The sequence below is a fragment of the Aphanomyces astaci genome (genome assembly GCF_000520075.1).
Source record: "Aphanomyces astaci strain APO3 unplaced genomic scaffold supercont1.39, whole genome shotgun sequence".
In the NCBI taxonomy this organism is placed as follows: Eukaryota; Oomycota; class Saprolegniomycetes; order Saprolegniales; family Verrucalvaceae; genus Aphanomyces; species Aphanomyces astaci.
The window spans coordinates 475010-488692 of NW_009798302.1; the positions used below are offsets into that span (position 1 = coordinate 475010).

At 51.6% G+C, this 13683-nt stretch overlaps 6 protein-coding genes across 6 annotated transcripts; 3 read left to right on the plus strand and 3 right to left on the minus strand.

Annotated features, from left to right (window-relative positions):
• The first annotated feature begins 1580 nt into the window (after positions 1 to 1580).
• H257_12290 (hypothetical protein) lies at positions 1581 to 5774 on the plus strand. Its single transcript, XM_009839450.1, has one exon. It carries the CDS (start codon positions 1599 to 1601, stop codon positions 5739 to 5741), a length of 4143 nt encoding a protein of 1380 aa, XP_009837752.1. The 5' UTR covers positions 1581 to 1598; the 3' UTR covers positions 5742 to 5774.
• Positions 5775 to 5972: 198 nt separating this feature from the next.
• On the plus strand, positions 5973 to 6362 carry H257_12291 (hypothetical protein; the record flags this gene model as incomplete). Its single annotated transcript, XM_009839451.1, has 1 exon — positions 5973 to 6362. One exon carries the CDS (start codon positions 5973 to 5975, stop codon positions 6360 to 6362), a length of 390 nt encoding a protein of 129 aa, XP_009837753.1.
• Positions 6363 to 6427: 65 nt separating this feature from the next.
• H257_12292 (hypothetical protein) lies at positions 6428 to 6690 on the plus strand (the record flags this gene model as incomplete). Its single annotated transcript, XM_009839452.1, has 2 exons — positions 6428 to 6614; positions 6668 to 6690. 2 exons carry the CDS (start codon positions 6428 to 6430, stop codon positions 6688 to 6690), a joined length of 210 nt encoding a protein of 69 aa, XP_009837754.1.
• Positions 6691 to 6862: 172 nt separating this feature from the next.
• Positions 6863 to 7945, minus strand: H257_12293 (CAMK/CAMKL protein kinase). Its single transcript, XM_009839453.1, has one exon. It carries the CDS (start codon positions 7896 to 7898, stop codon positions 6930 to 6932), a length of 969 nt encoding a protein of 322 aa, XP_009837755.1. The 5' UTR covers positions 7899 to 7945; the 3' UTR covers positions 6863 to 6929.
• A 1089-nt stretch (positions 7946 to 9034) lies between these two features.
• Positions 9035 to 10154, minus strand: H257_12294 (serine/threonine protein kinase). The gene has a single exon (XM_009839454.1). It carries the CDS (start codon positions 10127 to 10129, stop codon positions 9164 to 9166), a length of 966 nt encoding a protein of 321 aa, XP_009837756.1. The 5' UTR covers positions 10130 to 10154; the 3' UTR covers positions 9035 to 9163.
• Positions 10155 to 10851: 697 nt separating this feature from the next.
• On the minus strand, positions 10852 to 11835 carry H257_12295 (CAMK/CAMKL protein kinase; the record flags this gene model as incomplete). The annotated part of the gene is made up of 1 exon (XM_009839455.1): positions 10852 to 11835. The coding sequence occupies one exon, from the start codon at positions 11833 to 11835 to the stop codon at positions 10891 to 10893; it is 945 nt and encodes a 314-aa protein (XP_009837757.1). The 3' UTR covers positions 10852 to 10890.
• Between the last annotated feature and the right edge of the window lie 1848 nt (positions 11836 to 13683).

Genomic DNA, 13683 nt, shown 5'->3' on the forward strand with positions numbered 1-13683 from the left:
ATTGTATTTTTGTAAGCTTAAGAATGTATGCTCGTGTGATGTCCTTACCTCTCCCCATCCAGTCGCAGCTCGTCTAGGCATCCAGATGTGCTCGTGAGGTCGCTCCAAGTTTGTGATCGAATGGGGCTCTGTATTTTGAGCATTTGCGTATATTAAGTGCCTATCATTAGCTTCCCATGTTACCAGAGATCAACATGACCTCTAGTAAGGTCGCTAAGTGCAGGGTATGTTTGCTAATTGATTTATACAGGTAACACGAAGTATAATGTATAGAAGGTATTATACTTCGAAGTACCACTCCGTCCCAAATCACTGACACGTTTGGACATTCTATTAGTTGTGAAATTAGAAAACAATCAATTTTATTAACAATATTACTTTATCCAGTACAGTTGAGCCAATCACAAGGAAGGTGACATGGGTACATTTAGGTGACATTGACATCTTCCTGGGAATTAAATTATACAGCCGAAGTCACCTCTTGTTTTCGATATATTTGAGACAATCTCCATACATTCTTCAAGTCCAGTGAACATTTGAAAATTTTGGGTTGAGCGGCTGATTTTATTCGAAGAATACACACGCAGTTGTTGGACGAATGGCAATATAATTATATGACCTTATAGCCAAGATCCTACTCTTTTGGTTGGTACAAATTTCACACAAATCCAATCATTGGTCATAATACCACAATGTGGCAAACATCAAACGTGTCAGTGATTTGGGACGGAGTGGTATATGTTAAAGGTAAACCTTTGATATTCTTTTTGTCAACTTATATACGTACGTGTCCGACTTGAATTGACTGTCCGACACGTATTACTGTATTACACTTGACGGTACTCCAGTATTATGCTACGTATTTCACTTGACGGTATTATGAGACGTATTTCACTTGACGGTATTATGATTTGGATCGAAAATCTCAAACAAGCTTTCATGTCACGTGGATGATGTTGGTACAAATGTCGTTCTGCCTTGCTCGTAGAACAATGGCAATGTGGTAAGGTTGCCATTTTGGACGGCGTTGCTACTGTAAAATGAATGGACATGGTGGCCCGACACAAAAGCCTCTGTCTTCACCTGCCTTCAACGACTCCAGTACTGTGCGCTGAATCTGCATTTGATTGGCAAAGTGCACCAATTTCAGTTCAACATTTCACTTTTCCTCGATTCAGATTGGCTTCGTAAAATAACCCAATGACAGCCGAATCTATTGTCATTGGATTGGCCGATTCAAGCCAATCGCAGCAATGTATACTCCGTCGTCAATCCTGATGGCGAGGGCACTCTCTTCACTCTCTCTCTTCCTAAGGTCGTCCCCTTGAACAATGAGAAGCCGCCGGCTGCGCCATCAACCGCCTATACGCGTAGGAGATGGGCCGTCCATTCGTAACTTCGTAAACTGCTTTATTGCTTCACAACTAAATCCCAGTCCTCGACATTCCGACCATTCGCAATATACTCACTCTCACAAAGTATCTATGGACATCCTTCAGCCAATGGCATCACAGCGTGGACACTAGCGAAGGGTTTCGACGTCAGGTCGCATGTTGAGCAGTATAAACAGTGATCACATTCACAAACGCAACAAACACATGAAAGCCGTGAGCACACTTCTTGGCGTGGCTGTTGCCGCCACTGCTAGTGCCACGGCGGCAGCTACATTGTCCACGTGCTCGTCCGCCTTGTTCTCGACGGCATCACCTCCCGCCTGGGCACCGTTGGGGGCGGCCAGCCCCGTGTCCCTGCGCAGCATTGTCCAAGGCGAGTCCATATGTGTCCAAGTGTCATTGCAGAACCAACCCACTGCCACATGGTTCGCCCTCGCCATTGCCAAGTCCAGCCGCATGATCAACTCACCCCCAACCAACGCAGTCTTGTTCACAACGCACAACGCCACCGCCGCCCTGTACGTCCTCGAAGACGCGGCGCCACTGGGGGTGCACTACCAACCCGACCAAACGTCGTCACTCCGAGTGGTGGACTCTGTCGTGGCCAACGGCGGCATCACGCTCACCTACGAGCGGCCCCTCGCAGCTGCCTCGTCGTTCGACGTGCCCATCACCCTGGACGTGCCGACGACTGTGAATTGGGCGGTGGGCTTCTCCACCTTTCCCGACTACCACGAACTCCAAGGCTCCGCGCACGTGACGTTCACCGATGGTCCCAAGCCGCCATCTGTTTGCTCGCCCTCCTTGTTGAAGGAAGTACCAGCGGTCCGATTGAACGACGGCCCTTTGTCCATCCAAAGTGTGTTTGTCGGTGCGACGACGGCGTGCATCCAAGTGACCCTGACGGATGCCCCTGAAGCCGCCTGGTTCGGGCTCTCGTTTGCTCCCACAACCAATATGATCAACTCCCCCGCCAACAACGCTTTGGTGTATCACATCCCCAACTCCACCGCTGTCACGTACGACTTGGTGGCTGCCGCGCCCGAATCGGTCGTTCCTTCGGCCAACCAAACTGCATCGTATCACCTTGTGTATGCGTCGTCGGTTGATGGCAAGGTCACGTATGTGGTGGAGCGGACGTTGGCTGCGGCTACAGCTACGGACGTTGCAATCCTAGCCGACAAACCCACGATTGTCAACTGGGCAGTTGGCTCCACTTCGTTTCCGGACTATCACGAAAGCCAAGGATCAGCGCGGTTGCAGTTTTCCAAGTACGGTGTCGCAGCTGCTTCCATTAAGCCGTTAGTAGCCCCCCTTGTCACCAGCTCTAGTGTGTGTGACGAAGCCGCGGTCGCATCTACCCCAGCCGTCCATCTCGGGGATGGCCCGTTGTCCATTCAGAGCATCGTGGTCGGTGGTTCTGCATGCATTCGGGTCACTTCTACCGACACGACGCTGGCTTGGTTTGCCATCTCGGTGGCTCCCACGACCAACATGATCAACACCCCCACGAATAACGCGATCGTGTTCCAACTCAAAGATGCGTCTGCACTAGTGTACGACCTCCACGACGCCGCGCCCGACTCTGTCCTTCCGCACCCCAACGCGTCCGCGTCCATCCGTGTGCTTCACGTATCGTCTTCGTCTACTCAAATCTCGTACTTCTTCGAACGCACGCTGGCCGCCGCCACCTCCACCGACGTCGCCATCTCCACCACCGAGTCGAGTCCGACGATTGTCAACTGGGCAATTGGCATGTCCGCCTTTCCCGACTACCACGACGTGCAAGGCTCGACCAAGTTGGTGTTTACGTCCACCCACGTGTGGGACTTGGACCACCCTGTCGCAGATCCCCCCTGCAACCACGTCACATTCGCGTCCATCTCGTCGGTCACTTTGTCCGAAGAGAGCCGGTTGTCCCTCAAGTATGTCGTGCAAGGGCCCAATGTGTGCATCCAAGTGGTGCTATTGAATCCGCTGGCCACGTGGTTTGCCATCTCGGTGGCCCCCACGACCAACATGATCAACACCCCCACCAACAATGCGCTCGTGTACCTCGTGCACAATGCGTCGGCGCACACGTTTGACCTGGTCGATTCGGCGATCGATTCCGTCGTATTTGGAGGTCACCAGTCGTCCGTTCACGTCGAGTCGTCGTCCAACGTGGACGGGGTTGTGACTGTCACGTTTCGTCGGCCGCTGGTTGCCGTAGGCCCCACCGACGTGGCCATCTCAACCACGTCGCATACAATTGTCAACTGGGCCGTGGGGTTCACGTCATTCCCAGACTACCACGACGCCCAGGGCTCGGCGTCCATTGCCTTTGGCACGCCCGTGCTGCCGCCACCCCCTGTGTGCAGCCAAGCGTCTTTTCCATCCACCGTCCGAGCCGTGAACCTCGGGCCCATCGCGCTCAAGTCGACCCTCCTCGGGCCATTTGCGTGCTTCCACGCCACCCTGCGGGGGTACCCGAATGCGACGTGGTTCGCACTGTCCGTAGCCCCCACGACCAACATGATCAACACCCCCGCCAACAACGCGATTGTATTCCACGCGGCTAATGGCACGGCGGCGCTGTACGACCTCCTCGACTCGGCCCCCGACGGCGTTGTGTACCAGCCCGACCAATCCCCGCTCAAAGTTCTTCATAGTTCGGTCGTGAACGGCGACTTGGTCCTGCTGTTTCAGCGCCCCGTCGCCGCCACCGTCCCCACTGACGTGGCGATTTCACTCACGGGCCCTAACCTCGTCAACTGGGCGGTCGGGACATCCGCTTGGCCCGACTACCACGACATCCAAGGCTCGGCTTTGATTCAATTTGACGTGGCGACGGAGACGCAATCAGTTTCCCCTACCAAGACGACTGTCGTGCCTACGTATACGTCGTGGATTGCTGCGACGACGTTCACTTTGATTGCGCTCTTGGGGGCCATCGTCACCCACTCCGGCAGCTTTCGATGGGCCAAGCACCAACGTTTGACTGCCCCTCCAGCCACAAACTTAGGGTGGTTCTCTGGCCTCGTCAAGACTTTGGCAGATGTGACGTGGGGCGAAGTGGTGGTCGTGGCCATCTACGTCCTAGCCCTTGTGGGGGTGGCCATATCTGTGCTAGTGCAGTTCCCCACCGCTACTTCTTCGCGACTCGTAGCTTTAGTCTCTGGTCACGTGAGCTTGCTGTCGCTGACGTTCATTCTGCTGCCCGTGGCCCGAGGCGCGCACTGGGAATGGCTGTTTGGGGCGTCGCACGAACGCCTGATCAAGCTGCATCGGTGGCTCGGTCGTGTGTTTGTATTGACAGCGACTTTGCACTTAGTGGCAAACCTGCCGTTGGCCACGTATGCCAAGTCGTTTGGGTCGCAGCAGGTGGTCCCAGTGTTTGGGTTTGTCGCGTACCTGTCGTTCGCGTCCATGGCGCTCTTGGCGTTGGAATCGATCCGCCGCCAGACCTTTGAAGTGTTTTACTACTACCACCGTGTCGCATCGATCGTCGGACTGGTGTTTGTGGTGCTCCACAGCGCCACGATTCGAGCCGCGATGGGCGTGCCGCTGGCACTGTACGCTGCCACGTATGTGTGGCGATTCCGAGGATACTTGAACAAGTACCATGCCCACATTCAGTCGCATGTTCCCGGCACCGTCGTGTTTACACTGCCTGTGACACCGCGAACCCAAACGTGGGCTCGCACCATGAACCCGTGCTCATTCTTTTGGGTCAACATCCCGTCCGTGTCGGTATTGCAATGGCATCCGTTTTCAGCCGTGGTGACCCCCGACGGCCATTCGATTGCGTTTTGCATCAAAGCGCTCAAAGCTGGGTCGTTTGCCGACCAAGTGATCGCCCAGGCCAAGACCAACCTCGTGTCCATGACGCTGTTTGTGGGCGGGCCGTACGGAAAGCCGTCGGTGGACTTTACCAAATACGACGAAGTCATTTTGATCTCGGGCGGCATCGGCGTCACCCCGTTCGTGAGCCTCGTCAACCAACTCCCCCATACCCTTCCCAGTGCCCCGTTCAACACGCACATTCAGTTCCACTGGGTTGTGCGGACAGAAGCCGAGCTCCTCGTGGCGGACAGCCTCATGTTTGCCGCCCCCCTGCCGACTTTCGTCTCCCCCCGCTACTACGTGGACGGGAGCGCCATCGACGGATCCGTCGTGACCGCTGACGGTCATACGATTGCGTACACTGGCACCCGCCCCAAACTCGACAAAATCCTGAGTGCTGAATCGTATGTGGGCAAAAAGGTGTGCGTGCTCGTGTGTGGCCCCCCTAGTTTGGCCCTGAGCGTGCAAACACATGCGTATAACGCCGGTTTTGACTTCCACAAAGAAGTGTTTGAGTATTAACGAGTAATTGAGTTTGGATGGAGCAACTGTGCAAAAACAATCGATATACATATAAACAAGTCGTGTAGCCGCCCGTACAGTAAACTATACTGCATGTAGCCGCCCGTACAGTAAACCTATACTACATGTATCTCATTCCAGGCAGTTGAGATGCGCTGGAGAATACATTTCCAACCAACACCCGTGGAAACCCCACCACTTCTCAGCAATTCAAGTCAAGATGAGTGAATAATGCGCCACGTGTCCGTGGAATGTGTGGTCACAGGCAGCGGCCACAACGATCGAGCTCCGTGTCGAGTAGCCCTCGTGGATTTGCACAATCGCGTGTCATGGTCCGCTATCATCCTCGTGACGCCAGTTCTGGATCCATTGACGGCTATCACGGGCCTCACGACGGCTCAAATTCAAGCGAAAGGGAGGCCGTTCGATGTTGTGCGAGACGAATTGATTGGCCATCTTGGCCTGGGCATGGTCCTGGTGGGGCAAAAGGTCACCAACGATGTTGGCTGGATGCAGCTGGAAGCTGGCACGCAATACGCGAGGACCGTAAACTTGGCCGAACTGTTTCGGGTGTGGAACCCTCACTTCGAGCACTACATGTACTTCACCCTTCGCAAATAAGTGTACGTTGCATTTGGGGCTGTTGTCGGGGGATCCATGACCCTGTTGAAGATGAGATGTGGTCGATGCGGTTGGCCCACCTCATGAACGATCCTGCGCGACTGGAAAAAGTCAAACGACAACCGGCCACCCTGTCGCATAAAATGCAGTTTCCCAAAGCTCTGACTGAGAAAGTCGCCGTGGAAGGCGTGTGCACCTACGCGTTTGACCCCGTGCGACCACCCAACGACCTGACGATCGACCTTAGCTCATGTATAACTTTTTGTTCAAACGAGTTTTGATCAGTAAGTGGAGCAATTCTGTAGCCAACATCACGTTTTGTCAGTAACGTTACTTGCTAATAGTACAAGAGGTCTAGTTATTAGGGTACATAGCCTTAATTATCGCCCAGTGTACTATTTACTCCCCCTCCGCCACGGAAGTATCGCCCTTTTAACCCTAATCCGCCCCCCCAGACGAAATACTAGTAAATGCGAAGCAAACGTAAGGAGACGTAAAAATGGGAAAAATCGCTGTGAATATTGGGTTCTATCGCGGCCTGGTTAAATAATTTTAGTTTACTTGTGGCTAGGACACTTTGGCAGCTTTGACAGCATTCTGGGTGCGGCAGATCCACCGCTGGACAAACGACGGTCCGGATTTGAATTTTGTTGACGGTTTCTTCGAGGTAGATTGAGCAGCAGCTTCTTGTCGGCCGCTCACGTACGGATGCTGCAGCACTTGGGCCATGGTCAGTCGTGCGTTCGGGTTGGGGTGCAGCATCTTCTCGAGGAGGTCCAGCGTCACACAGTCGAAGCGGTGGCTCAGCTGCCATGAGTGCAGGAGCGCACGCAGGCCATGGGTTTGGACGAATTGGAAGCGCGAGTCGGTCGCCGACGCCGTTTCGCACAGCGGGGCCCCCGTGAGCATCATAAACAGCACCACACCAAGCGACCACACGTCGGCTTGCACGGGCCTGTACGCTTGCTCCGCGACGATTTCAGGGGCCATGTAGAACGGCTTCCCCACCACATCCGTACGGAGTTCGGTCGTGGCGGCCGCCAAGCCGAAGTCACTCACGTGGCAGTTGTTCTTGTCGTCTAGGAGGACATTCTCCAACGACACATCGCGGTGGGCCACGCCTCGGCTGTGCATGAAGGCCACGCCGTGCACAATTTGGCGAAAGTACCGCTGAGCTACGTCCGGATGAAGCATGCCTGCGTTGCTCACTAGGTCGAAGAGGTCGCCGTTTTGGCAGTAATCCATGACCAAGTGGTCATAACCTTGCTGGATAAACGACTGGCGCAGGCGAAGGACGTGCGAGTGCCCCCCGTGGCTGCTCATGCGCTCGTGCACTGCCTTCTCAACAACCTCCGAGACCGCCGACAAATGAATGCGCTTAACGGCGACCAAGTCGCCCGAGTGGGTGTCGTGGCATAGGAGGACTTGGCCATACAAGGCATCGGCCAGCACCTTCTTTGGAACATATCGACTCATGGCCACAAGTGTTAAATGTAAATGACCTGTGATATCGGCGTGGTTGTCGTTCCATGACATTCTGACCACATGGAGGTCACCAGTTACAGATATCAGCCCAGTTAGGCGAACGACCCAATATGTACCGAATACGTGCTTTGTAGCCTGGCGAGTTATACGCGAAAGGCTAATGTGTCCAGAAATTTAGCTCTGCAAAACCATTCAATTGACAATGAAGTGGCATAGCTTCAGAGCTCGTGTGATCGCAGTGAGCTGGAGATGCGCGCAGCCGTGGACAACAGGTAACGTTAGTACTGTACTAGTAGTACTTACTACCGGTCAAGTTAGCTCGTCTCAAACGAGCCAGAGGTAAAGTAGAACTGGGCAGCAATGTCACGTACAAATTTAGGTATGTTCTATGCATGTCGAATATAGTATATAGTATGTTAAGTAAATGTCTTGTTTGAATATTATTAAAAAGGATGCGTTTTTGTGAATTATACAGCTTCGTGAAGTACTCCGCCACATCGAGTTCAGAACATGTAAAATATCGAAATGCACATGGCGCACGGAGAGGAACTCAAAGCTGAATGCTTAACATTCTTTGGGGGGAAGTACTGTAGTCCATCAGAGAGCTCCTGCTGCGAGTCAGACATTCCCTGCGACGAGGATGAAGTGTCTACCACAGCAACAGCTGTCACTAGTACAAAACTGCAGCCAACGCACAAAATGGCGATGCTACATTTGGAATATACTAGTAGTAGTAAGTGTACGACATGGCTGTGGCTCTATTCGTTGTGAGCTGTACAGTACATATATGTACATATACATGCCACGCAATCTCCAGGACGTTGTGCCAGTGACCTATGCAATACTAAAGACTTACTAGTACGAGACAACATTGAATATTAATACCAACCGTGGATACTATGGTTAATATAATATAATTGTTGAATTAAAAGCGTGGATGACATTTGGATGACATGGGATGAAGTTGTGGGATGAAACCTAAAGTAGTGACCAAGCCTTACCTTGGCCCCTAGCGCCCGGGAGGCCGTCTGCGCGCGGATCTAAGCTTCTCACTTCACCGAATGATCTACCTTTTCTTCTTGTCAGGTACTAAATAGTAGGCCGTAGGCCGTGCCGCTCCTAGACGAGGTCTACATGCAATGACCTACCATTATCCTAATTTACTCTCATCTATACTTCACGTAACGGTAACGTTAGTATCAATTGCCACTCACGGCTTAACTGGTAACATTAATTTATCGTAAGTCTTCACCGCACAAATGTAGCCCACCTCACTTTGTGAATATAAACGTAAGTAAATAAATCATTGGTCAGCATTACACGGATGCTATTGCTGGCATGACGACATCATTACTGGGACGCTTCCACAGGCGATTCACGTACGCCCACGCCTTGGTGGCTTCTAGGATGACCTTGGCCGGGGCGAAAGCATCGGGGGCTTCAGTCGAGATTTCGACTGAGTTGTCCACTTCAACGCTTCGAAGGTACGCATGTGCTAAGACCTGGTCCAGCCTGCACCGCATCACAGGGTTGGGCTCGAGCATGAGCTCGAGTAGCTCTGTGGCTTCGGCATTCACGTCCATCTTCCACGAGTTGAACAAGTTGCGAAGGCCGTAGTGGCTCAGGTACTTGAACCGGCAATCGGAGGGGGTGGCCAGCTGACACAGAGGAACTCCTGTCAACATCATGAACAGCACGACCCCCAACGACCACACATCGGCAATGGATGGGTCGTACTGCAATCCTTGGGCTACTTCGGGGGCCATGTAGAATTCCGTGCCCACTTTATCCGAACACCGAGCTGTGGTCGACGCGGCGAGCCCGAAGTCGCACACTCGGCACGTGTCGCTGTCGTCAATGAGGACGTTTTCTAACGACACATCGCGGTGTGCGACACCGTTGGCGTGCATGAAGGCAATGCCCAACGCGATCTGGTGAAAGTAGCGTTTTGCGACGTCGTTCGGGAGGGCGCCATGATCCATCGCCGAAAACAAGTCCCCTTTCCGACAAAAATCAAAGACCAAGTGATCGGCGCCGTTTTGGACGTAGTCTTGCCGCATGGGAAGGATGTTGGGATGGCCGCCGTGGCTGCGGAAGAGCCGGTTGACGTGCTTCTCGACCTCAATGTCTTCTCGTACACGGGGGCACTGGCACCCGTGGAAGGCAGTGACGGGATCCATCTTTTTGATTGCGACCAACTCGTCCGTACATATGTCGTGGCCCAGCAGCACTTCACCGTACAAGGCTTCGGATAGCGTCCGATCAATGCAATACGTGCCCATACTATGTGCCAAAGTGCTTGCAAATTCGAAAGTGACAGTGGCGTGCACCCATGTAAATATATATACCGCGGTAAAGCCACACGCACACAACACGAGTGGTCCTGCATGGTTGATTGCATTTGCCTAATCATGTAGGGGAACATGACTGTAGGATTTAGGCGACCGAAAAGGACGAGCTGTGTCCCCAGGTTTAATAATAACCATCCAAGTTGATAGGCCCCTCGTACATTGTATATACACGTCAATGAACGATGGTTCATGAAGTGAGGTGCTGGTAATGCTGCACATATGTACTAGCGTTACTAGTACAGTGTAGTTTTGCACCATCTTTGTGCTCGGGGAATCATTACTTCATTAATGGGGTTCGTTATTGTTGCACGTTCGGCTACACACTGAGCGTACTAAGTAACAGAATGGAAAGGCCCACGGGCGCGGACCGTGTTCCACGAGTGAAGCTGCATCACCAAGAGTTTGCTACTGTGTCACTGACCATTTACCGCATTTACCATTGGTATTTCGGATATCAGCAAATGCAAAAAAATTATCATTTCCAAAATTTGCATTCTATTATCGTATCTTTGCACCAAATGGAGCAAAATCGTCGTTTTACTATTATAGCACGAACGAAGAAACACCTAACTTGAAATTCAGCTAACGTTACCCAGTTTTATACCGGTATAGTAGGAGGTAACGTTAGCGGTCAAAAAAAATCAAAGTGGCAATTCGATTACCCGAAAAAACACTGTAATATACAAGTCAAATTATGGGGCGCATGTTGGGTCGCCATGCTTAAAAATCCTTTGGACAAAGGCGAATGCTGTTGCAGCTCGGCTGCATTTGGTATTGGACTCCAAAGTTGCCTTCAGTACTGACTTCCTTCGGCCAGCAATGAACTCGTGATCGACAACTTGGCCCAATCCGAATCGTTGTGCGGGTTGGGGCTCGAGCATGTGCGCCAGCAAGTCGACAACTCGGATCTCCAACTCGATCCCCCATATTGAGATAAGGTTATGTAAGCCGTTCATCTTAAAGTACTCGAATGACTGGTCGTCTGGAGATGCCACTTGCCAAAGGGGGACACCCGTCAGCATCATAAATAGGATGACCCCAAGGGACCACACATCGGCCTTGCAGGGGTCGTATGAGTGTCCAAGAACTACCTCGGGTGCCATGTAGAAGCTCTTGCCAACCGTTTCGTCGCACACGGGGGCGCCTACAGACGTGGCGAGGCCAAAATCACACACTTTGCAGTTGTGGTGGTGGTCGAGCAGCACGTTCTCAAGGGACAGGTCGCGGTGGGCAATTCCTTTGTCGTGAATGTAGCCCACTGCTTGGATAAGCTGTCGAAAGTAACGTTTGGCCACGGGGGGGAGGAGGGGGCCATGTCTGAGGGCGTCAAATAGATCGCCCCCGGGGCAGTAATCAAACACCATGTGGTCGTGGTCGTCTTGAACAAAGTCAGCTCGCATTCGAAGGATGTGGGGGTGGCCGCCGTGGCTGCTGAGAAGGCGGTTGACGTGTTTCTCTATGGCAACGTTTTCGGCAATCCGACCACGACGGGTGTTACCCACTGGACGATGCGCAGCTGCTGCGAGAACGTTCATTTGTTTGATGGCCACAGACTCTCCAGTCGCAGTGTCGTGGGCGAGGAAGACGCGGCCGTAGAGGGCATCGGCAAGTGGTCGCTGAATCGCGAAGCGGTCCATCGTGCTATTCACTCGAGTTCAAACAAGGCAAATGGAAATCTGAATAGTCAGTCATCGCACCTACGTTGGGAATGTAGTATCTGCTAGTGTATTCAGTCTTTATGCGACACAGACATGGGGAAACTACCGGTAGTCGACTTAAAATATCCTCCACCCGCCGCAGGTCAGACAGGGACAAAACCAAGGGGAGGAGTTGTTTCGGCCCTTCAGGTCATTCAAACGATTGGACATGGCTTAACCTTCGAATACTATCTGGGGCACTGATAGCGCCATAAACACCGCCACGATGAGTGGACAACTCGCGTTGTTACGATTTTCCAGATGATTAGATGAAGTTCCAAATCTCACCTCGAAAGACTTCGTTAAAGTTCGCCACAGGCGCAACCAAGATGGTCGATGTTGCAATCTCCGAAGACCTTTCAACGAACCGAAGAGACTATGGTACTACCGGTAGTCCACCACTATGACGACAAGACATGCATGTTATCAGTGGCTTGTACGCTTACGCCAGCCAACCAACCAGGCTACTCATACAATGGCAATGACTATGTATATAACGTACACCAACAAGGCACAAAAAGTATGGCAATGCAGCTGCCAATGTGTGTTTCTTTATTCCAATTCTCAGTAAGTTCATGTTATCGCTGACGAACCATACCAGAAATACCATGACGATGCCCGAAATGCGACTTTTAATTATCAATTTTCGCAGATTCGTGAATTCATCGTGTAACAAACATTATGTATATTTGCCAATCGTGTACCTTGACTCGTCGTCCGCGCGTAGTATTCGCCCCTTGCTCTCGCCACTGTGCAAATCACGGTCCGAATCCGGCACAGCCCCCGTTCGCAGCAGGAGAGTTACCAACGCGAAGGTTTTGCATGCATTGCAATACGTACATGTATTCGAATGGCATATAATTCTACGCTGTGAACAATTAACCTCCAGATCAAAGACTGAAACTTCAACAAGTGATTGAACAGCTAACAAGAACAATTATTTGTTCTTGAAGGGATTTTCATGACTGGTTAGACATTCAAGTTATAGAATTCACAGTCAACGTTAGCAACAAGCGATCTTTTTGCTATATTTTAGTGAATATATACCCGTTTCAATTGAAAATTTGTATGCCAGGTCAGAAATAGAATTGCGCAGCGAGCTGTATAATCAATAGACTTTGAAAGTGAATACCCTTCAAAATATTCTCATCAGAGTATTGGAATGTATGTCAATATTCACCCAACAACATTATAACCTCCCGGGGTTTATAACAAAAGGCAAAAATTGTTTATTCATTTATAGAGGTTTTGTTTAGAAGTGTAATGGAGGCCCTATTTATTTTTATATCTTCTCAAAATCAAATATAGACACAGGAATCGCCAGGTCAATGATGCTTCATAACTCTAATCTCAAACTCATGAACCCATCCATTGCATCCTGCTTTGCCTTTGTCAAGGAAGCTCGACACAGAACGTTGACTCGTGAGGAACGCCTGGACATCCTCCGTCTGCACGCATATTTTCGAAGTCAAGGCACCAAGGCTGCTGCTGCGAAGGTGGCAGAGTTGCTTGGCCGTGGGCTTGGGGTTGTCAAAGAGGTTTGGCGTGAGTACCTCCAATCGCGCTCTGTAACTGTTGCTGTGCCCCCATCGAACACCACGACGCACAGAACGACTGTCCCCAGAACAAAGCAAGTTGTTAGCATGGTTCAAGCATTCGTTCGTGGCCGACGCGCAACAAGGACCCGTACAACTGCTGTGGACATCGTCATCTTCCTGCGTGAGATATGTGTGTTGGACTTCGACTTGGAGGACAAGAAGGTGTACAGCCTCCACCTCCGATCGGTTC